The sequence below is a fragment of the Aspergillus fischeri genome, genomic scaffold (genome assembly GCF_000149645.3).
Source record: "Aspergillus fischeri NRRL 181 1099437636262 genomic scaffold, whole genome shotgun sequence".
NCBI classification, from domain to species: Eukaryota; Fungi; Ascomycota; class Eurotiomycetes; order Eurotiales; family Aspergillaceae; genus Aspergillus; species Aspergillus fischeri.
Genome location: NW_001509764.1, coordinates 1074947 through 1097469, shown reverse-complemented (window position 1 = coordinate 1097469; position 22523 = coordinate 1074947). Strand labels below are relative to the sequence as shown.

General features: G+C 50.9%; 7 protein-coding genes and 1 non-coding gene across 8 annotated transcripts, besides 1 other annotated feature; 5 read left to right on the top strand and 3 right to left on the bottom strand.

Annotated features, from left to right (window-relative positions):
- Positions 1 to 350: 350 nt before the first annotated feature.
- Positions 351 to 1855, bottom strand: NFIA_097360 (phosphatase PAP2 family protein; the record flags this gene model as incomplete). Its single annotated transcript, XM_001262004.1, has 3 exons — positions 351 to 769; positions 842 to 1376; positions 1469 to 1855. The coding sequence occupies 3 exons, from the start codon at positions 1853 to 1855 to the stop codon at positions 351 to 353; spliced, it is 1341 nt and encodes a 446-aa protein (XP_001262005.1).
- A 112-nt stretch (positions 1856 to 1967) lies between these two features.
- Positions 1968 to 1993: a microsatellite.
- A 3614-nt stretch (positions 1994 to 5607) lies between these two features.
- NFIA_097350 (phosphosulfolactate synthase) lies at positions 5608 to 6487 on the top strand (the record flags this gene model as incomplete). The annotated part of the gene is made up of 4 exons (XM_001262003.1): positions 5608 to 5644; positions 5698 to 5777; positions 5840 to 5922; positions 5992 to 6487. The coding sequence occupies 4 exons, from the start codon at positions 5608 to 5610 to the stop codon at positions 6485 to 6487; spliced, it is 696 nt and encodes a 231-aa protein (XP_001262004.1).
- Positions 6488 to 7376: 889 nt separating this feature from the next.
- NFIA_097340 (putative C6 transcription factor) lies at positions 7377 to 9359 on the top strand (the record flags this gene model as incomplete). Its single annotated transcript, XM_001262002.1, has 1 exon — positions 7377 to 9359. The coding sequence occupies one exon, from the start codon at positions 7377 to 7379 to the stop codon at positions 9357 to 9359; it is 1983 nt and encodes a 660-aa protein (XP_001262003.1).
- Positions 9360 to 10199: 840 nt separating this feature from the next.
- NFIA_097330 (putative misfolded glycoproteins degradation protein Yos9) lies at positions 10200 to 11830 on the top strand (the record flags this gene model as incomplete). The annotated part of the gene is made up of 2 exons (XM_001262001.1): positions 10200 to 10316; positions 10385 to 11830. The coding sequence occupies 2 exons, from the start codon at positions 10200 to 10202 to the stop codon at positions 11828 to 11830; spliced, it is 1563 nt and encodes a 520-aa protein (XP_001262002.1).
- Positions 11831 to 12901: 1071 nt separating this feature from the next.
- On the top strand, positions 12902 to 16671 carry NFIA_097320 (cytoskeletal protein-binding protein SLA1; the record flags this gene model as incomplete). Its single annotated transcript, XM_001262000.1, has 3 exons — positions 12902 to 13099; positions 13277 to 14708; positions 14777 to 16671. 3 exons carry the CDS (start codon positions 12902 to 12904, stop codon positions 16669 to 16671), a joined length of 3525 nt encoding a protein of 1174 aa, XP_001262001.1.
- A 762-nt stretch (positions 16672 to 17433) lies between these two features.
- On the bottom strand, positions 17434 to 17523 carry NFIA_097310. Its single transcript has one exon. It is a non-coding gene; the product is annotated as a tRNA-Asp (tRNA).
- Positions 17524 to 18004: 481 nt separating this feature from the next.
- On the top strand, positions 18005 to 19126 carry NFIA_097300 (pirin family protein; the record flags this gene model as incomplete). Its single annotated transcript, XM_001261999.1, has 1 exon — positions 18005 to 19126. One exon carries the CDS (start codon positions 18005 to 18007, stop codon positions 19124 to 19126), a length of 1122 nt encoding a protein of 373 aa, XP_001262000.1.
- Positions 19127 to 19630: 504 nt separating this feature from the next.
- Positions 19631 to 22096, bottom strand: pmt4 (dolichyl-phosphate-mannose-protein mannosyltransferase; the record flags this gene model as incomplete). Its single annotated transcript, XM_001261998.1, has 3 exons — positions 19631 to 20082; positions 20142 to 21786; positions 21851 to 22096. The coding sequence occupies 3 exons, from the start codon at positions 22094 to 22096 to the stop codon at positions 19631 to 19633; spliced, it is 2343 nt and encodes a 780-aa protein (XP_001261999.1).
- Positions 22097 to 22523: the final 427 nt, after the last annotated feature.

Here is a 22523-nt window from a genome sequence, read left to right as displayed (position 1 = left end):
AGATGGTTCGTATCGAGCTCGACTGATGATTATTTACATTATCACCATGAAATGCCGCTGTGCTGGGGCAGGAGCAGGGTATTCATAGGATGAGAAGTCCTAGTTCGTCTTCTATATGTACACATATCATGAGATGTAATGATATCATGGAGAAAAGATACAGTCGTTATTAGTCCTTTCCCGAGTGTCATAAGTCGCATTGTGATCGTAGGTGAAAGGGCAGGCTTCGTGGAACAATAAACCAAAACGAGGTCTGTAGAACTCCACAGCAATAATAGATAAAGAATAGAGAAGGATATCTTAATGTTCGGTTCCAAGTGGAGGTCCGACATGACGCGTCAGAGAGCAGTTCATCGGTAAAGAGCAGGATAATTCGGTACTTCGTCATCATCCCAGTAGTCGACACCGTCCATCGCTGTGGGCTCTGGTTTATGGATGCGAACTAGCCAGAGGAAATAGTCCTCCAACGGCAGAAGATTCAATAAGATGCCATTGAACCGCCATCCTAGGACGCAGACGGCTGTCCCTGCAACAGCGTCGAGAATGAAATGGTTGGCCGTGGCGATGATTGCGACCAATATAACGAACGGATAAAGAAATCCGACCAACAAGCAGGCTAAACGGGACCATGACGGGAGCTGGAAACCCAGCGCGCGACCCAACAAGCGCGAGCGAACAGCAGGCCGGCGTTGATGTGGCGGCAATGGGATAGTCATGATTGTAAGCCCAATCATTAGGGAATATCCAAAGTGCAACGAGGGCATGGCAGCTGTCGACCAGGTTCCAGTTAGCACCCGAAGACAAGAACTTAAAAACACAATACAGAATGACCAATGCTTACCGTATTGATTACAGAACCGATTCTCAGTCCAGACGCTACCAGCACCATTGACGCCATGCACAGTATCGACAAAGCCATAGCTACGTCCTAGCTCTCCGTTGGGGCCTTTCACATTCTTGTCACTGAGGAGGCGAGGGGGCATGCAGGGCCAGAGAGTGAAGACCACGAAAGCGAGGAGATTGCAAACAGCGAGGGTACGGCGCCGGGCTTGATAAAGCAACGGGCCAGCAGGGGATCCTTTCGCAGCACCCAAGGGCTTTCCAATCTGCGATCCATCGACTCGGTTTCGCGTCGTGGTGTAGTAGTAGAGCCAAACGAGGAAGGCGATAGTGCCTGGAATGTGTATGAAGGAGTACACCCAGTTGATCACGGACATCAGCTGACTGTGACGAAGAAAAAACCGTTGAATTGAGACCTCCCAGAAGATGTGCAAGCTTTTCTCTATTTGGATGATCTGAAGAGCATGTTTCCTTGCTACATCAACGGTTCCTTCTTGCAGGGTGACCGCGGTGAATGCACGGCCCAGTTGATATGTCTAGAGTTTGACGTGTAAGCATATTGTTTTCCTTTTCATCCCTTCTCAAGCAGAAAAGAGACCTGTTGGCAATATAGAGAACCAGGACATACCCAGTAAACTAAGGCCCAATACCAGCACTCAACCAGAAACGGGAACTTCCGGAGCAAGCGACTGAGAAGACGGTCTTGGAAGACAGCAGTATCTGGTGATTTGACCTCGAAAGTGTATGAGAGGATCCGAACCTGGCGTTTGCGCCATCGAGGGTCGTCGAGTTGTACCAGTGTCGGTGACGGGGATCGCGAATTCAACAGAGCATCCTTTGCCGTTGGCGACGATAAGCCCGACTCCAGTGAGTCTGGAGAACAAGCACGTGTAGACGTGCTAGATCTACGAACTCTGCGCACAGAAGAGAAAGTTGCGGTAGACCGATTTATCCAAGTCCCTCCGAAGAGCAGGACAATTACGACCAGAGGCTCTAGGATAGCCCCAGCTCCCATGTTGACAAAGAGCCTTCGAGGCGAGACAGGAAATAGCCAGGGAGAAAATGAGGGTACTCAAGGAAGGGAAGGAGGATGTCGATACCAAGAAATGGAATCGCTAAAGATAAGAGTATGTAGGTAGGTAGGTAGGTAGGTCACACCCAGAAGAATCCAGGCACTGGGACACTAAATGCCACGAATTATAGGAAACTTGAAACTACTGTAGGACGGAGTTGTGCGCTGGAAACTTGGAAGAGAAGGACGACATCACTCACATAGGAAGAGCTAGACAGCTAGAGGCGCACGCGAGCATTAGCTAGGTAGATAGGCCAAGCAAGCGTGTTGAATACCTGGTTCCCTGGGGTTGACAAAGAAGACTGGTGAAACAATGAGTGAATAAGTACTCCTCAGTGAGACCTGAGAAAGAGAGATCAATGGTCACATCTTCTAGATTGTGACTTGGGAGGGGGGAATCCGGGTGGTAAGGGAGTTCCAAGCATCATGAATCAATGGATGAACTTCAAAGCATGACAAAACAACCCGCCTCCGTATTGGTAGCTTGGTCAATCAAGGCTGAGGAAGGCTCGGATGGGTCTACAGAGTACCATAACACTTGCCCCTCTTGGTTATTCGCACGCGGGCACCTTCCGAAAGCTCCAGTTTCTTTCAGCCCAAGGCGGAAAATCGTAGATCATTTTTAATTCTGCTAAGGTGCATACATGCTACAGAGTGTAATACAGAATATATCATAGCAATCCAGAGTAATTGAGAGTATCTATTCTTTTTTTACGAGTTTTTCTTCCTCTCTGAGCCCCTTGAGCCTTATAGAGGGAGCCATGTAAACACAAGAGAGCTGCCTAGGAACTATGGGAGGTCCGTGTACCAAGCAAGGAGTGGCAATGTACATCCGGAGCAACCGGGTATTAGGACCCATGCAACATCAGTGAGCATTTCAGGGAGCGTTCATAATATTTGTGCGCTAAGGGCCTTTTCAGTATGCAATGATGACTTAGTATCTACCTCTCTAGTATATACCAGGTCAACTAGGAGTTCCATGCTGTTTAATTATCAGTCATTATAGTCTACTCTTTTTGCTTTGCCATCATATATATCTACTGTCCTATCTAGTTCAAAATTCGATGTTTGTCACATTGTCAGTTAAAGTTTGCTGCCAAACACGAAAAATGCCAAGACAGTATGGAGGGCCAAGCGGATACCACCGAAAGCCCAAGGACAGCCCTATCAAAATCTGGGCCTCGGAGTCCGGAATACCTTACTCATGGAGTCATGGTCCCATCGTGTTGTGGGTTCCGTAGAATCTTGAATATTCTCGAAAATGAGTACATTTCTAATTCAGTAAATCTTGCGCTTCGCCTGAAAAATCTTTCTTTGTATTTGTGGCCTTTACTTCCAATCAGCTGTGGTAATCCGTACGGTCAAACAAGTCTATTCCTACCTAGCTTTGTCTTAAAGAGATTCGGCACTTGTGCCACGCGTGTCACATGAGCCTACGTAGGTTACAGTACTATGTACTCCGTTGGTAGAGAGCTATTAGTGATACAGTAAACTTGGCCCGTGCGGCGAGGCTGCAACCAATGGTAAGGTGTACATAATATTTATCCCTTCAGCTGGTCCATTATTAGTTATTCAGGTATCCTATAGATAGTTTGTCAGGCAAGCCACCGAGATTTATGCACAACCATATGACTGGAGGTCAACCATGATCATCATCACCGTTGTGTACTCCAGGCCTGCCATCCAGAAAAGGAAACCCAGTACAGGTCATACGTGCGAGAAAATTATTGGTATGCCTCTCTATCAGGATCAGTGATACCCCGCCTATAGGATAAGAGAGAGTTGGTCAAGAGACGCTATCAGCGCTCGAACTCTCCATACCTATATTTTGTCACCACAAAAATTATTCATTGACGGCACCGGAAAACGAACTTCACCGAGTCGGCACATCAGATATCCGACTTCCGAAACTATGTACTGTGTAGAAATCTAAGACTCGCCTTGGCTGGATGGAGCCCGTGGTATTGAATGAATCATTAGTCTATATTTGAAAAGACGCCCCTGTTGTTATCAAGATTACCTGGAAGATGGCACGTCTGCAGATAACCAGGAGACCAACAGCGTGGCTGCAGGGCTTCGAATTGTACATGAAGTTTCTAAGCTACAAACTATGTAGGTCAATCAGATATTGAATTTTTCTAACTCGACAGCCAATGTTGCCCTGATTAACTCAGTCGGTTAGAGTGTCAGACTTGTGAGTTCGGCCTTTCCACTAATCGATTGGAGCTACCATTGTCAGTTATGATGGCGATCTGAAACTTGCTAGCGGGTCTTTCTGCCTTCTTCTTTCTTCTTTTTTTAGAATTTCCTCTGCCCTTCGGGTATCGCATACATCTCCCATACAGGAGAATAGAGGATGAGGAGTGGAATAGGTGATAACTAACCTACAACACTATATCTGTGTTGCGTCATACTGAGGGTAATTCGGAGAGATCCAAGCGGAGTTGGTATCAATTTATATCTCGAACCACGGAGCATCAACAGAAGAGGGACTGAAGTGTTTCTCTCTCAGAGGGCCCAGGTCCTTCAAATGTAGCATATGCGGTAAAGCGATAGTATGCTACTTTTCAATGCATACGCAGACAAGAATGTAAATGTTGCGGGTACTCCCTTAAATCGGTACCGATGTCGACCATTCAATTCCATGCTGGCATCAGCATATCAGATTAGATAACTCACATCAACCCCACGCTCATCTTGCTTCATGTGGCAAGGGACAGTAGAGGATGCACGCTATTATGGCACAACAGCCAAGGATATGGGACCTCAATCGCGCGTCGATCGGTCTATAGGGGAGTCAAGCATGGAACCCCTTAGTCAAATACATCTATAAATACTCCTATTGTCACTGATAGTTGGAGTCTTATACTATTAGCATGGATGTTGTAACCTCTTGAGGAGTGAGCTGAAACAATGTATATCCAAGCTGGCTATCAATTCACGCATCTGGAGCACCAGTTGCCTTCAGAATAAATGACGTCACAGCCCTCAGGACTGTTCGCCATCTTGACTTCATGGTGCTATGCGAGGAGACCGAGAAGGACATAATATTCATTGTTTAGATATTCCGCGTTTGAGTTACATCTTTTTGACGTCAAACAACTCACCCCGCAACAACGGGAACTGCTTAGGGCCATACTACCCTTAATTAGCAGCAGCTATCCCGATTCATCATGCGAATGCCAAAACCCAAGGAAGATTCGAGCTGCCAAAGTATTAAGGTGAAATCTCAACATAGTCTCATCAAATTGTAAGCAGAAAAACGGAGATGATGCTGGCATCCACACCCCGCGTCGCTACGATCCCGAAATATATCGCTGGGCCAGTCCCGCGACAGAGATTCAGACTCGCCACAACTGGGTTATCAAGATATTTTGCGACATCATATCAGGCGCAAAAGCAACTGACATTGCTCCAAGACAAACATGGATTTGGATTTGCACGATCAAATCCTAGGCCTCCTAAGCCTAGAAGCAAAGGGGTCACAGAAATCAGAGGTCCATACTATACGGTATGCGCTTTCCGGAACGCAGACAAACCGGAGCGAGCATAGTGCAGTGCGAGAATTGCAGAGCTGATACATGCGGTGCCATTCCAGGTGATGGGGAAGCGATACTTAGCCGATGTTTTAGAAACGTAAGCATCGGAAAAGCCGCCAAGGGATTCCCAAGACAGGTATTGACGCTCCTCTCAGAATGGGCACCCATGTAGATGGTCTGAAATTTGCAGGAGGTACGTATCACCGAAGCGTACCCACCTGTTGAGCTCGGCTGATGGAGATCCAGGCTCTTTCTCTCTCTTCCAGGAGAAGCCCTTGAGAGAACTGATAGACCTCGCCCACGACTACGGTGTTTATGTTTCAACTGTAGGTTTTGTCCAATCGCAGAAACCAGGAATTAGCATCTAACCGAGGTTGACTGATCACAGGGGGGATGGGCCGAGCATCTTCTCACACATCCCGACGCCAATACTGTCTTTGATAAGTATCTCAAGAAATGCAAGGATCTCGGGTTCGTTTACGCTCGTCGAGACTCTGCATCTCGTACCATTTGTCAGATTCGAGACTAACACATTGAAAGATTCGATGTTATTGAACTCTCGTCTGGTTTCTTATCGTTCCCAGAAGATGACTGGCTCCGCCTGGTTGACAAGGTCCACGCGTACAAGCTGAAGGCAAAACCAGAGCTCGGCATTCAGTTTGGTGCTGGAGGTGATACACCTGCTTCTGGCCTTGAGGCTATTGGGACTTCCGACCCGGGAAAGCTCGTTAACATGGGGCGTAAATTCCTCGACGCGGGTGTCGAACGTCTAATGATCGAATCTGAGGGTATAACAGAAAACGTGCAGTCATGGCGGACTGACGTTGTGTCCACAATAATGAAGGAATTGCCGTCTGAGCGGGTCATGTTCGAGGCTGCAGATCCCAAGGTATTCAACTGGTATATAAGGGAGTTCGGCATCGATGTGAACTTGTTCGTCGACCATAGTCAGATTGTTCAACTGTCGTGCCTGCGACAGGGTATTTGGGGCACAGCTGACACTTGGGGTAAAGTAGTATCATTTCGGTCAGAATAAAAAGGCGAGGATCATATGGCATATCAATATGTATTAATAAACTACGCCATGGACGTTACTCGTCTTCACACGAGGCATCTGAAAATATGACGGGAAAACCTGGAAGATCGTGTTCCATATGGCAGCTAGCATCTGTATTGCTGTAGTTCTTCGATGAAAGTCCAAGGGATGTGCGATAGAATGACATATAAAAGAAATGATTGTATTTTTCAGACCTACGTTAGAGTCCAGATCCTCTCATTCATCCCGATTGAAAGGTCCTGCAAGGGTATCCCGAAGCACTTGATGATAACGCTGTCTAGCTGCTTGGTGACTTTCACTTTCACGGAAAGGCTCCTGCAAGCGGCAGTTTAGTAAGCAGCTGTCTCCGCAGTGCCAATCCCGGGGGATCGGATCGTCCTATACAATTCACCTCTTCTTCTTCTTTCCCGCGTAAGCATTCTGACTGTTGCACTAATTATGGGTTTGCCCACCGAGAAATGATTCCCCTGAGCACTTGATAGCCAGTCTGGGTCCTGGCACTCTTTCCGCTTTGCAATTCAACTTCTCAACGAGACAGACCCCGCGTCTTGGCACCGACCGACGTTCCATGCATCCATGAATATCCCGTGGCCCGACCACTTGCGCAAAGACGCTACAGTTTTAGGCCATGCCGAGGGCTAGTACAGCTCCTGGTGCGCGGCTCCGATGCCGGAGAGCTTGCGACAGCTGTAAACGGAGGAAGCAGAAATGTAACGGAGAACAGCCGTGTACGATTTGCATACAGCGTCGCAAAGAAGCGGAATGCAACTTCTCAGACAAACCGGCCCGGTTACTAAAGGCTAATGCTCCTAAGGAGACTATGCTTCTTAGCGAGCACATTGTGCCGACTCCGCAGAGGCAAACGGCCATGGATCGCTTACTGAACGCCCTCGAGGATCATAGCGCAGACTTGGAGCAACAGACAACGGATGACAAGGACGGGACGGCGCCTGTGCCCAAGGTCGCCAGGCTGCTTCGTGATGGGCAAGGAAAATTTATGTACATTGGAGACTCTGCGAGCTTGTCGTTTCTGCAAAGTGTACGTCGTATCGTCTCTTTGTCAATCGGGCGATGCGAGTTCACAGAGGATACGTCACGGCACTCCATGCTTGAGGCTTTTCAGAGTAGTTCTGCTACCCAAACAGGACCATTATCTGCGCCACCGAGTAATGACGAGGCGCAACGGCTCGCTCGCCAATATGTCCTTGCTACCAGTCCACTACTGGAACTATTCGATCTCGAGGAGTTCTATCCGCGGCTCGCCAACTGGGTTGGGAATCCGACTGGCGATGAAGATACTGTCAGCTCGATCTTCTACCTTGTTCTCGCCATTGGAGTTCAGGTTTCGGAGGTCAATCAGGATCTTGCCGAACAGTACTTCGTCAGTGGCCGCCAGCTCGCATTCTCTGCTTTCACCGAAACCCCCAGCATATACACGATCCAATCTTACGTCTTGATCTCAATGTATATGCTTGGCGCGTGTCGTCGCAATGGCGCGTTCATGAACCTGGGAATCGCTTTACGGGCCGCATATGCCGTTGGCATTCATCGAAGGGATGCGAATGCCCTGTTCTGCACTCGGGAGCGTCGGGCCCGGGAGCGGGTTTGGAAAAGCTTACGGATGATGGACCTGTTCCTGAGCGCTTCCTTAGGACGTCCTCCGGCGACCTCGGATTTTGATTATGATGTACGTGATCAGGCGACACTTGCAGGGGAGCAACAGCGACCCCAACCCGAAGCGCAGTTATCCCAATGCGTGGTTGCATTATGCCGTATCTTTGATCGCATCCTAACTGAAGTCTACATGAGACAAGTTGTCTCGATCAATGTTGCGGAAACGATCTCAAATCAGCACCGCGCTTGGGTCCGGTACCTGCCAACCTTTCTCAGTGGCCAGACGGAGCGGTTGAGCTCAAAGAATCTTGAGAGTATGCTGGCTGCGGCTCATGTATTCGGCGCATATTACTGGTCAATCATCCTGTTAACTCGGCCTTTTTTCATATTTCGTGTGTCTCAATACGTCAGAAGTAAGAGTGATCCGGGTATCAGCTCCAACGATCCGAGAGCCAGCGCCTCTCGCATCGCTCTTTTCTCTGACGCTTGTGTTTACTCTGCTCTACGCTGTCTCAATATCGTGGACGATCTGTCTCGGTTCGAAGCTCTACCTCGGAGACTACCTTTTCTGATTAATTCAGTATTCAACTCAGCAGTCGTGCTGGGAGCCGCGTTCTTTGCTGAGTATGACAATCTTCTCCCACTTGAGGAAGGTATGGACAAGTCCGAAAAGTTCCTGGGACTATTTGTGCCGCATGACCCGCACGCCTGTCGTTTTTACCAGATCATCAAATACCTGCGAGGCGCGGTGGCCGAATATGTTCGCCGTCGAAACCGTCAGTGGATGGAACGCCGCAGCAAACAGGTCGACCAGCTGTTTGGCCAAGTAGGGCTTAGAAGCGAACCATCAGCGTCCAACGACAACGTGGCTATAAGCCGCAGTGGCGAGCAGTTAGCTCCGTCTCCCTTATCTCCCGAAAAGCTCGCTACAGGCTCGCTTTCAGCGCAAGGGGCCCAACCCACAGCCTCCACAGGTGAATCAGAGAATGACATTTGGAATACCCTGTGTGGTACTCAAGGAGCGACTGCGCTGCCGTACGATAGTACTATATCCACGCTGACAACAACGGGAATACCCATTGGTTGTTCACCGGGAGGAACCCTCACGACCGCTCAGCCGGGAATGGGAACAGATGCCGGAGGGCAAACTCCCTTGTCCGATGTACTATTCTCGGAGAACGGCCTTCTCTACATGGCAGAGGATCTCTCCGTTTTTGGCCTCTGGGGAGAGACTTGATGATAAGCTGCCCTTGGCCAGTCAATGCGAAGGCATCAAGCCCCCGTCCTTCGGAGTTAAACTGCTATATGTTTTCCTGCCACGCCGATGACTGGTCCATTTCTCATGACTCTGTATGATACGAACATAGCTTGCGCATCCTTCACTTACCTCTTTGTCCACGTGTTTCTTTGTCTTATTTCGCCATGTCTGGGAGAATATCTATCTACTCTGAGAAATACCCTGGTTGCGTTGTTTTGCGTCTGAATGGAGTTCGCTCGGCTATGTCTCCAATCATCATCAAAGCATTCTTTAGATAGCATCTCCATGCTTTCGAATCGCATTTATTGGTTACTGCCAGGTGGTAGTGGATCGTACGATTGTAACAATGTATCATGTACCTGGAGAATGGTATCACTTCAAGATAGTCAAATAATATTTTACGCTCTAGTGGAAATCAAATATTGATTCCATTGTGTTCGTTCCTTTTCCTTCGTTCGCATCCTTGAATCGTTTCGTTATCATCAGTGGATGACCTATGAAGTCCTTATCCACGTGTCGATAAGGACAGAATGCGGATCTCCGCCGATGATGGCAGATCAATGATGTTGTTTACAGCTGTCATGTTCTGAAGCTACAACTGCTAATGACATACCTCTGCATTCTGAAATCTGATTTCTATATGCTGCTGTAATCATGAGAACGAATTGCTGCCCTTCACTTCATTGACCCCGGCACCCCAAACTGAAGGCAGTAACCTTACGAGCTTCCCCCCGGAACTTCTAGCAGTGAGGGAACTCCTTGTCTGTCATCACGATCCATTGGTACCTAGTTACTGCTATCAGTCTAAAACACGAAGACATGGTTCGACGTATACGGACTCTTACCCCATTGCTGGTGCTGGCCTGTGCCGGTTCCGGCACATGGGCCAGCAAGAAGGCGTTCAACATACAGGATGATCTACTTGCATATCCCCAAGTATGCCACACGTGCTTCGTTTTTTGGTTGAATGAACGGGCAACTGTGCTAATGGTTTCTGCTTGTAGTTCCAAGTCTTCTTCCCTGATGAATACATTCTTGATACGCGGGCAAGGGAGTTATTACAGAATCAACAAGAGAGTTCTTCGACTTCCGCTGACAAGACATTCGCCGAAGGTAATGATGCGCAAGTATATCTGGGAAGCCGAAAAGATAAATCTGAAGACGACAATAAAGAGGCGATAGAAGGACCTAGGTTCACATACGAGGAGATGCTCCTTGAGGGACAGCGATATCTCTGTTCCATTCCGCAAGTCGACAACGAAGACAAGAACCAGACGAACGGAGCGGAAAGCACCAGTAAAGAGGATGAGCAGCGAGAAATCGCACGCGCGACGGACCGTGGTCTGGAGCTTCTGCGCGAGATGGAAGGCAAATGCATGTACTACATATCCGGATGGTGGTCATACTCATTCTGCTACAAGAAGCAAATCAAGCAGTTTCATGCACTACCGTCCGGCCCGGGCGTGCCCAACTACCCGCCGATAGAAGACTCTGCGACCCATTCTTTCGTGCTGGGCAGGTTTCCCAACAGCGGCGACGACGAGGATTTGGAGGGGGATGCGGAGCACAAAAAGACAACTACAGATGTCGCCGAGCTCCAGACTAAAGGCGGGTCGCGGTACTTAGTGCAGCGGCTGGGGGGCGGAACCAAGTGCGACTTGACAGGCAAAGACCGGAAGATCGAAGTGCAGTTCCACTGCCATCCGCAATCTACAGATCGGATCGGTTGGATCAAGGAACTTACTACTTGCTCATATCTGATGGTGATCTACACTCCGCGGTTGTGCAATGATGTCGCATTTCTGCCGCCTCAGCAGGACGAGGCGCACGCGATCGAATGCCGCGAGATTATCTCCGAGGAAGAGGTTTCCGACTGGGAAGCAAGCCGGGAATATCATTTGGCTCAACAGCTCGTCGAATCTGCGATTACATCCGAGTTTCCTGTTGTCGGGGATATCGAGGTCGGGGCGCACAAGTGGGTGGGATCGGAGGGCAAGCAGATTGAGAAGGGTCGAGTGGCATCCATTGGAGAAGAGAAGATCGAGGTAGTTGCCAAGCGCCAAAATGGAGAGATCACTAGGTTGTCCAAGGAGGAGTTGAAGAAATACGGTCTTGATCCTGAGAAGATTGAGACGCTGAAAGGCCGCCTCGAGGAGCTTGCCAAGGGCAAGGACTGGACACTAGAGATTGTCGAGTCTAACGGCGAGCGTGGCTTAGTCGGAACTGTCGACCCCAACGACGATGAGAAAGAGAATCACGCTGCACAGGGCTCTACATCGCAGCCGGCACAGGAAACTACAGCTGACAAAGCGGAATCAAATGCAAAGGCAGGAGAGGAGAAGAAGAAGGCAGAGCAGAAGATAGACCATCACGAGCCAGAAAATTCAAGGCCGACCACTGATGATGCCGACGACGGCAGCGAGGAAATCTTCTTCAAGGATGAGCTCTAGCGGGGTTGGTTGATGTATAATTCTGTCTTGAACTTGTACATTTCATTAGTATTATCAAGCCTCAGCTACAATTTGCGATACCGTTTCCTATCACGTTCTGAAATATTTTGCTGGATTCAGTTGAGGATTAGGGGCCTGCGTATGATTGGAGCGGCAACTGGCTAAAGACACTCCGATATAGAGAAAGTTAAGAGATGACGTAGGGTCCTCCCTGTCCTCAAACGAATAGGCACGAGAGGATTCATCCGTTTTGACCTGATCATCGCTTGTGGTTGACGCCAGGAACGGCTGCCCAAAGCCCCAGCGTGAAAGATGTCAAGCACAGTAGACTAGTACACTCGAGGCGGGACCATTTCCTCCACATCGTAGATGGGTGAAGTGAGGTGACAGATGAAATTGCAGATATAATTAGGTACTGAACTCTTTTTTGGCTGTTGCAATTATTCAGGAATCTTGCTCAGCATCAAATCGCAGAGTTGACTGTACTTTTAAAGATACTCAGGTACAGTAGCCACAGTTCCAAGCACCTGGGGCCACAAACCAGGCACTAAGTAAGTATCCGTACTCCGTCCGGAGAACTGCTAACTACGTACGTACTCCGTACCTTCACCCACTCTACTCACTACTACTAGCTTCTGGCTGACAACCTCCTCCATCCTCTCTCTTACTGAACCTCTCCCTCTCCGTCTCGAACCCCGTCATCTCTATTTTCCTTACTCTTCTCCCCGATAACTTTCATTAATTTGCGTAATTGAAACGGTTGCCTTCGCCCTAATCTTCTTCATCGCATAATTAGCCCCTTTTAACCCTGATCTGGCCAGAACTCGGGAGAGGGGATACCCAATTGCCAAGGCTGCCGGTTCCCCCCCATCCACCGACCATCAACCGGCCTTCGACTATCTAGACTACCCTTTCGAACTTGACAGCCCCCTACGGACGGCCGGCTCGCCCTGATTGTTGATTCACAAACTCGGCGTCACTTCCAGCCCGCGCCAAACCGACGAGAACCGCTGGGAAATAGCCATCCTGTCCTCGAGTTAGACGGCGCTCGCCCGGGGGCTTGAATCCAAAATGGGGTTCCTCGGGGTATACAAAGCGGTCTATGACTACCAGCCTCAAGGCGAAGGTGAACTGGAACTTCGCGAGGGTGATTTGCTCTACATTCTTGAGAAAAGCGTCGAAGACGATTGGTGGAAAGCGAAGAAGAAGGCCGAACGAGATGATGAGGATGAACCGGAGGGTCTTGTACCGAATAACTATGTCGAGGAGGTAAGCTATACTGTCATGGGACGCTTCATGGCCTAAAGATCTGGGGCATCCCGTCTGTCTGAGAGTCTCGGGGCGTGCTTGGGGTGCTTCGTCATGCCAATCGTGGCTACCACGGACACTTCTTTCTTCACAATGAGATGATGGATGTGCTAACGGACACTCATTCAACTTGTATAGGCTCCCGCGATCAGCCATGCAAAGGCACTGTACGACTATACGCGCCAGACCGACGAAGAAGTCTCATTCTCTGAGGACGCGGAACTGGTGGTGTACGATACTTCCGATCCAGATTGGACATTAGTTGGTGTCAATGGCGATTTTGGCTTCGCCCCTGCAAACTACATCGAGGTTCAGGAGGGCGATACTCCCGCCGCCCCGCCTTCTCTCCCTTCTCCTGCTGCTGTCGAGCCGTCCGCTCCGGCCCTTCCGCAACGCCCGGTCGAGGTACCGACGGAGGAACCGGCCGCGCCCGCTTCTACTAGCTCTCCGATTGACACGATACAGAACCCAGCGGCAGCAGCAATAGCGGATATCATTCATAAACAGCATGCATCACCCGTGGAATCCGAACCCTCCAGGGATATCCCGCCGCCGCAGCCCCAGCGACCGTCTTATCAACCAGAAGACAGCTATCAGAGGGAGCCCTCGCCGCCGCCTCCAATGTTACCGCAGCGACCTCCGTCGCAACAGCTCTCTCCTCCAGTGGACCGGTACTCTCCTCCAGAACCCTCTCCTCCTCCACGCCCTCAGTATGCCGCGGTGAGGGAGCAGGATGGCCAGGGTCATGTGCGGGAGTCTCCCCCATATAATCGAATCGGACAGTCGACACCTCGTTCCCCTTCCGGCTATCACCTGTACAATATCAATGAAATGGTTGAAGTTATGGGCAAGAGGAAGAAGATGCCAACGACATTGGGAATCAACATCGCGACTGGAACGATCTTTATCTCACCAGAAGGGGACGGCGACATGCAAGAATGGACTGCGGATAGACTCACCCATTACTCTATTGAAGGCAAGCATGTCTTCCTCGACCTGGTTCGGCCCAGCAAAAGCATTGATTTTCATGCTGGAGCCAAGGACACCGCTCGAGAGATTGTTTCCGCGCTGGGTGAAATTTCTGGAGCCTACCGTGCTGAGGGCCTAAAGGAAGTCATTGCAGCCGGCGCAGGAGGCGGGGGCAAGAAGAAGGGTCAAGTTCTGTATGATTTCATGGCGCAGGGAGATGACGAGGTTACTGTGGCTGCCGGCGATGAGGTCGTCGTTCTGGACGACACCAAATCCGAGGAATGGTGGATGGTGCGACGCATGAAGAATGGCAGAGAGGGTGTGGTACCAAGCAGCTACATCGAGATCACGGGCTTTGTTTCCAGTCAACCCACTGGCGTCGAGTCGGGCCTATCAACGGTAGAAAGGAATCGGCTCGAAGAGACGCGCCTGGCCAAGGAAGCGATGCGGAAATCGAGGACTGACTCGATAGATTCGCGGACCTCTGAGGTAAGCTGCGCTGTTAAGCTACCCTATCAAACGACAGTGACCCTAGTAAGAGAGAATACTGACAATCTCGAGCAGCACAAAAAACGTGACAGCAAGAGCGCCAATAAGCCGAGTAAGTCCTTTCCCCCGCTTTGCCTAACCCCCAAATAATTTGGATTCCCTATCTAAATGAGATTACAGAACCGGATCCTACCAAGACAAGGCAGTGGACAGATCGTACCAAGTCTTTCACGGTCGAAGCGCAATTTATCGGCTTGCAAGATGGGAAGATCCACCTCCATAAGACCAACGGAGTCAAGATTGCTGTCCCTATTCCCAAGATGTCTATTGAGGATCTCGAATACGTGGAAAAACTTACTGGCGTGTCTTTGGACGAAGACAAGCCTCTGTCTGATATTCGCCGCCGAGCGCAGAAATCGGAGCCGAAATCCGAGGCCAATCGCCCCGGTGCATCAGTTGGGCCCGAGTACGATTGGTTTGATTTCTTCCTAAAAGCGGGAGTTGGACCTCATCAATGCGAGCGGTATGCTCAGAACTTTATCAAGGACTCCATGGATGAAGCGATTCTACCGGACATTACCTCTGAGACCCTGCGTACCCTTGGATTGAAGGAGGGTGACATTCTACGGGTTATGCGGCATCTGGACAATATGTTCGGCAGGACTGGGTCCAAGTCCAAGCTGCGCAATGTCAGCTTCGGTGGAGAAGAGGTCATCAGCAACGGGGAGGCTGGCTCTCCCGGCGGTCTTTTCTCCGGCCCAGGAGGGGTTCTACGCAACAATACCCGCAAGGGCAGGCCGGCACCCGCAATCCAGACCGGTGATGTCGTCGATCCGAAGGCCTTCGAGCAGAAGGAGGATGCACCCAACCCGCAGGAACGCACGGAAACTCCACCCGCTTCTGCTGCAGTTGAGAAACTGGTACAACGTGGCTTCGATGACGATGCTTGGGAGGTGAAGCAACCTAAACAGCCCGCGTCTTCGGCGCCGCCCTCTTCATCGCCACCACCGGCCACAGCACCCCCCGCTCCAACCCAAGCTCCAGTGCAAAAACAACTCACTGGGGCAATGGCTGACCTATCTCTACTGCAAGCACCTCTCCAGCCAACTCCCGCACAGCCGGCGCCCGCACCTCCTTCTCAGGCCTCTCAAGCTCCGTCATCCCCCGCTGCTATCCAGCCACAGCCGACTGCAGTGCCTGCGCCCCAGATGCAGCCCCAACAGACAGGTGCCACTCCTGGCTTTTTCACCCAAGTGGCACAAATAGCACAGCAGCCCATGCAGACGGGGCCCCAGACATTCAGCCCCCAACAGACAGGCTTTCAGCAGGCATCGAGGCAGCGCCCACAACCCCCTCAGAATATGGCTCAGAGCTCGCTCCTCCCGCCTCCTCCACAGAGGCCGCTTTCCGCGCCACAGAACTTCCCCCAGCAGCCAAGTACTTTTGGTCCACCTCCACTGCAACCGCAACTGACCGGTCTCCCTCAACCCGGCCCACAGATCGCCCCGCCTGGCCAGAGTCTGACCGAATTGAACCAGCAACGCTTCAATCCATCGCTCCAACCGCAGCCCACCGGATTCTTGCCGCAAGGTCAGTTTGCAGGTGGCTTGGTGCCACAGCCCACTGGGTTCCAGCCAAAGTCACAATTTGGCATTCAGCAGCTTCAGCAACAGCAGACTGGCTTCCAGGGCCTTGCACCGCAGCCGACAGGCTTCGGAGGCTACCAACCCCAGCCACAGCCGCCAATGCCGACAGGCATTAACTCGATACTTCCTCCGGCTCTTCAGCCCCAACCTACCGGCATGAACGGTGCGAGCAGTATGCCTTATACTGTAACCTCCCCGCCACCGGTACCCCCTATTCCCCAACAGCCCACAGCCGCACCTTTGCAGCCACAGAAGACTGGACCACCTCCTCCCGTACGATTTGGGGTCAAGCATGATGCTCCCAAGAAGCTGACTCCCCAGCCAACCGGTTTGCGGGCTAACCTTGCACAAGCTAGTGAGTTCACCATTGCTAAGACGTGCCAGCCTTCCACCATTTGCTCAAGGCCACTGACTGTTCTCTCCTTCTAGCGCCCACGAATCCATTTGGCTTCTAAAAGATCGCGGTGTATATAATCTGATTTGTCCTGCGGCACATGACCATTTCTCTGCTATACATTATTTTCTGCTATTTCTTGCCAGCGGGATTGAATGCACCTTACGGATGATGTCTCTTGTTTCTGCTGAGCGTGATGCTGAGACGCGTACAGCAACTGGTTCATGGCATGTTATTCGATTCAACTCAGCGAGCTCTGAAGCTATGCTTCGGTATACCTATTACAGCCTCAGCGAGCTAGACTATTTCGTTTTCTCGTTTCCTTCCGTCTCACCCGCCATTCAAGCCGCTTGGGGCCCTGCGTAAACCTGGAAGAGAGATATCCTTCCGTCTTCTTCTTGTTACCATTTTCCATCCACAAGGACACAGCTCTTCTCCTGCACAGTTCGTCGTTGCGGCTGTTGTGGTCAATCTTGATGCTGCTTGACACATACTTTGGTTAGGATTTTGCCTCTCGAGTTGTCTCTTTCGTTTATCCCATTTGCGCTGATCCTCTTTTTGTGACTTATCCTTCCACGGTCTCATGTGATTTCCTTTGTCGTTTTGCCAATTTTAATATGTACGGTACATAGCCTTGGTCTGAGAAATGAGATGTTCCCGAGTGTATGCTCTAGCAGGGTATATGCAGCACCGGCACCCTATAGTTGGTTTTCTGATAGTACACTACAGTGTGAATTGTAGAGAAGCAAAGATAGATCCATGTCAGAAGTGATTTTCTGAATAGCAGAAAAAAAAACCTCCCCGACAGGGAGTCGAACCCTGGTCTCCCGCGCTCGTTCTCATTAGAGAGTGACAAGCGGAAATCATGACCGTTAGACCATCGAGGATTTATTGGAAGAGTCGGCAGAATATTGGCTATATGACCCAAGAAACTTTCAATGTGATTTGCAAAACTTCTAGAATGCTGACACAGAGCTGATAGAGACGCGGTGCCTGAAGACTCAGGCTCCGAGACCCAATATAGTGGGGTCAATGTCCCAGAATGGCTTAGCGCGTGCTGACAGGGATCTTGGTCATCATCTAATAATTAACGATCAATGCGTCACCCGTGGGAATTGGTCGATTATCCATCACCTCTGGCAAGTCAACGAGAATGAAACCCCACAGACCCAGATGGAATTGCTCTGATCGAGTGGATTGACTCTTTCGCCTATTCGTATCCAAGATACGGAGTTATGAACTAATGACTGACTAACGCTGACAGTACTGTAGTATTTCTCACTTAATAGCTTCCATCCTCGCTCCAGGCTGTTCTACAGCTTTCCTAACATTGTGCCCGTCAAGTATAAGTAGCTGCGGCTGTGATCGATGAAACTCCTTTTATCACTTTTAGTTTGCATCGCAGCAGTCTTCCTCTCATACCAGTTCGCCTCTGATTCAGCTCACCTCGGAAGTCTAAGCGCTCCGCTCAAAGAACAACTCTCAATCACTTTCTCGCAGTACCTGCGAAGGAACAACATCACCACCTCCTCCGTTCCTCCAATCACACACACCGAGCCCATCGTCCTCCCCCTCACCGATATGGCCGTCCCCCGCGCAATCCGTCAGGTCTTCCTGGCCATCGAGCAAGCCGAAGGCGCCGGCGCGCGCGTCCGCCGGTCCATCGGCACCCCCAAACTGCGCAACTTCAGCCCCTTCCTCATGCTGGACCACTTCACCATCGGCCGCGGCGCAGGTTTCCCCGACCACCCCCACCGCGGCCAGGAAACAATCACCTACCTGCTCTCCGGCGGCGTCGACCACGAAGATTTCGCCGGGAACAAAGGCACCATCGGCCCAGGCGACCTGCAATTCATGACCGCCGGCCGCGGCATCATGCACGCCGAGATGCCCCGCGAGAACCCCGACGGCAGCCCCAACGTCGGCATGCAGCTGTGGGTTGACCTGCCCAAGGAGCTGAAGATGTGCGAGCCGCGGTACCGCGATCTTCGCGCGAGCGAGATCCCCGTCGCGGAGGTCGACGACGGCCGCGTCATGGTCAAGGTCATCTCGGGCCAGTCGCATGGGGTCGACTCTGTGCGCGATCTGGCGTACACGCCTGTCTGGTTGTTGGACGTGACGATCCGGCCAGGCGGTCGCATCTCCCAGCCGCTGCCGAAGGGCTGGAATGCCTTTGCGTATACGCTCGGCGGGACGACCATCTTCGGCTCGAATGACGCCACGCGGGTCGTCAAGGAATTCCATAATGTCGTCTTTGACCAGGCGGGTGATTATGTCGAGGCGTCGGTCCCGGATAACGCCGAGTCAGAGTCCCGCTTCATCCTCGTGGCGGGCCAGCCTCTGGATCAGAAGGTCGTGCAGTACGGGCCTTTTGTTCTCACCAGCCAGGAGGAGGTCTACCAGGCCATGCTTGACTACCAGACCGCGTCGAATGGATTCGAGCGAGTCCGTGGGTGGGAGAGCGAGATCGGCAAAAGAATGACCTACTAAGGTGAAATATAGCCTACCTATAGACTTGCGATGTATTTTGGTGTTTTATAGTTTGCATATATGATACTCCACGGATGGCGTTGAAGTTTTGTATGCTCTGAAATATGAATTTTGTCTCCTCATTTTGGTTGCTAGCTCGCATGCTACAGTAATGGTAGACGGTAAATGAAGCTTATTGCTAACGGATATCAAAATACATATATAGAAAGATGTAGAGAGTATAGACCGGACGGACAGTAAAAAGAAGAGATTCCACGCTTGCACGTGGCTTCGACCGCGAAGATTATTTGTGACGAATGAGGAAAGGGCATCACTAACATCATCATCCACCATTTACTTGTGACAGAAGCTCCTAGTATGCAGTGACTGCACGGGAGCTCCAGGGAATTGCTTCACTGAGTATCAGCGTTGGAGAAGAGGAACTTCAGGATGCACAAGATCCCATCATACCCAACTGGACATCCTGACCAACTGCCAGGCAATACCCGCCTTAAGGAGAGCTAATTATTTGGCGAAATGCAGGTCATAGCCCAGCCATTTCCGTGCATTGACGCCCGCAACATCCAAGCCAGGGGTACCGTATGTTAGGGGCGCAAAGAAGCAGAATCCCCAGATCGTCACACTCAGAATGACCAGGGTCGCAACCCATCCAGCAATGAGCGACTGGCGACCCATTCGTTCCTTCGCGGTGACAAAATGACCGGCGCTACCATGGGCCTTGGACTTGCCGGTCGGATCGTCTTCCTTTACAGCTCTAGCAACCGAGATCGGCTGCAAGTTGAAAATGAATTCGATCAGAGCTCCTGCGACCATACAAGACGCGACGTGAGCCGGAAGGTAATGGTGGAGGAAACGCTGGCGACCCATCAACCAGAAGGGGAAGTAGTGGGCAGCCCAGCAAAGGAACAAGAAGGCAGTGCTGTTGTACAGACGAGAACGAGCGCCACGGCCCCAAACTAGAAGACAAGGTTAGATCGCGAGTCGTCGTATGGACTGGAGGTTTCTTAATGCTTACTTTCTTCAAGAGCGTCAACTCCGCGGCGAAGGGACAGCTGATCAGCGCCGATGACCCCGACAAAGACAGCCAACAGACTGCTGGCAATCCACCATCCGATAGGATTACCCAGGAAGTAGATCTGCTCTCTGGTGTCATTCTTGGTCCAGAAGCTGACACCTCGGAGTAGGAAGGGCCACTGGAAGGGCTCGCTGGCGTACGGATGGCTGCTGGTCAGAGCATTGTTATGGAAGAACATGGCCCGTTGCAGCTCAAGGTACTTGCGCCAGAAGGGGAGATGTTTGACCTGGCGTTCTTGCTTCATAGCACGGGGGCTGTCTTCCTCCAGCGACTCGATTGTGTCCACGAACCAAAGATTGCTCGTCTGAAGGACATTTTTGTTGCCGTTAATCTCGGCTTGCTTAAAGGCCCACTCAGGAAGGGGGGTTGTATGGGTCCACATCGCGACGCGAGTGGGCACATGGATCAGCTTGAAATGGCTTGAAAGAGAGCGGAATTCCTGTTGAGGCTTGCCGTTCTCGATCTTGATCTCGAACAGCGTGTCGTTGTGTCGCTCACCATTGGCCAATTCAGGAGAAACGGTGGTGAACTCCTGGTTGGTAGGATAGTAAGGCGACGCAACATCGTGCGTCAGCAGGATGGTGTCAGTGCCGACGTGACGGAGCTGGACGGTGTCGCCATTCTTGACGCTGTGGCCTTGCCTGTCGGTCTCAGGATAGGGAACAGAAGGCAGAATTTGCCAGTGATTATTCGTATCGTTGAATGGGTATCCTGTGACCTGCTGGCCCTGGCTGGAAATACGGCCGTCATCATAGCGGAGGGGATACTTCTCCCAGTGGCTGTGAAGGAACACTTTGGTGTCCTTGTGCCTGATAGTGATTGTGTCATAGTACTGAATGCCGATCGACTGCGCCGACATAAGGTTGTCACTGAGGGTTTCCTGGAACTCCGGGGTCATGAAATCATCGCCTGGCCCGGAGCGGGTGAGAATTGCGAAATGGACCTGGAACCAGAACAGGTAGAAGAAGAAAGGCACAACGATGAGGGCAAATGCGCGGGCAGCAAAGTGCTTACTCCAATGGGCCATGCTGAGAGCTCCCGATGGGCGGTTGATATCCAACAAGTTCCACAGGTCAACCAAAACCGCAGCACCAATGGTAACAAATGTGAAGACACCGACATACTTCGTAGAGATAACGCAGCTGAGACTAACGCCCGTCAAGAGCAGCCACTTCCACCATTTACGGCCAAAGGGTTCATGGCGCAGCTTGTAGAAGCGAACGTAGCACAGGATGCTTAGTGCCATGGAAAGTACCAAGGAGGCATCCAGCAGAATCAGTCTGTCCTCTCCGACGTGGGCATTGTCAAACAGTACGAGACCGGCAGCCAACACGCAGGCCGGCAACGAATATCCAGACTCCCACATGATGAGGAAGACCACTGGGATGGTCAGAGCCCCCAGGGTGGCCGGCATTGCGCGGAGAGCGACATAAGGAACCTTGTTATCGATGTAGGAGTCGCCAATGTTGTCGAACAAAAAGTGGCCATCGTAGCCAATCAGCCATCCCATGAAAGCGAAGAGCAATTTGCCAAATGGAGGGTGCACATCGAAGAAATAAGTTCTTTGTAAGTAGTACGAAGCGAACTGAGAGAATGAAGTCCCATGTCAGATTGTACAATTGCTAAATAATGAGGACAGCTTCACTCACCTTGCCAAAATGCACCTCGTCAAAGACCACTTCATTAGGGTAGGATATCTTGTAGAACCGGGTAATGAAAGCCAGGATGGTGAGAACGACTAAGGCCAGCCTATAGTCCCATCCCGACTGGCTCTTGGGAGCCACGCTCGGCTTGGATGAAGACAAAGGAGAGGAGGCATCGTCCGAAGGCAATGGAGAATAAGCCTCCTTCCTCCCGCCTCTCTTGCGAAGAGAGGACGAAGGAGATGAAGACATGACCAGAAGGAAAGTACACAACAAGAAAAAGGAGCTAAGAGAATGGCAGTCGATCACCTAGATAAAGCTGGAATTGACAGATAAGATCAGCGAACCAGAACAGGACAGTGAAGATAAGCTCCAGGATCAGAGGATCGCCATTGAGCAATAACTTACAATGATGATCACGGAAAGCACATGGTAGTACGGAGTACAATACAGTAGAACAGATGGTAGCGAGGCTTGGAAGAGGAGTGGGGGGAGGAAAATATACTGCCGGCTACCTATATTTACGGGGGGGTCGGTTGTCCGTAAGCGGATTGCGTGTCATTATTCGGAGGACGCGCGGAACGGAACAAGACATTGGTCCGAGCGTCAAACCTATGTATGGATTGGATCATTTACCTTACCTTATGAAGGCATGAGGCCGACAACATGCTACCCTAGC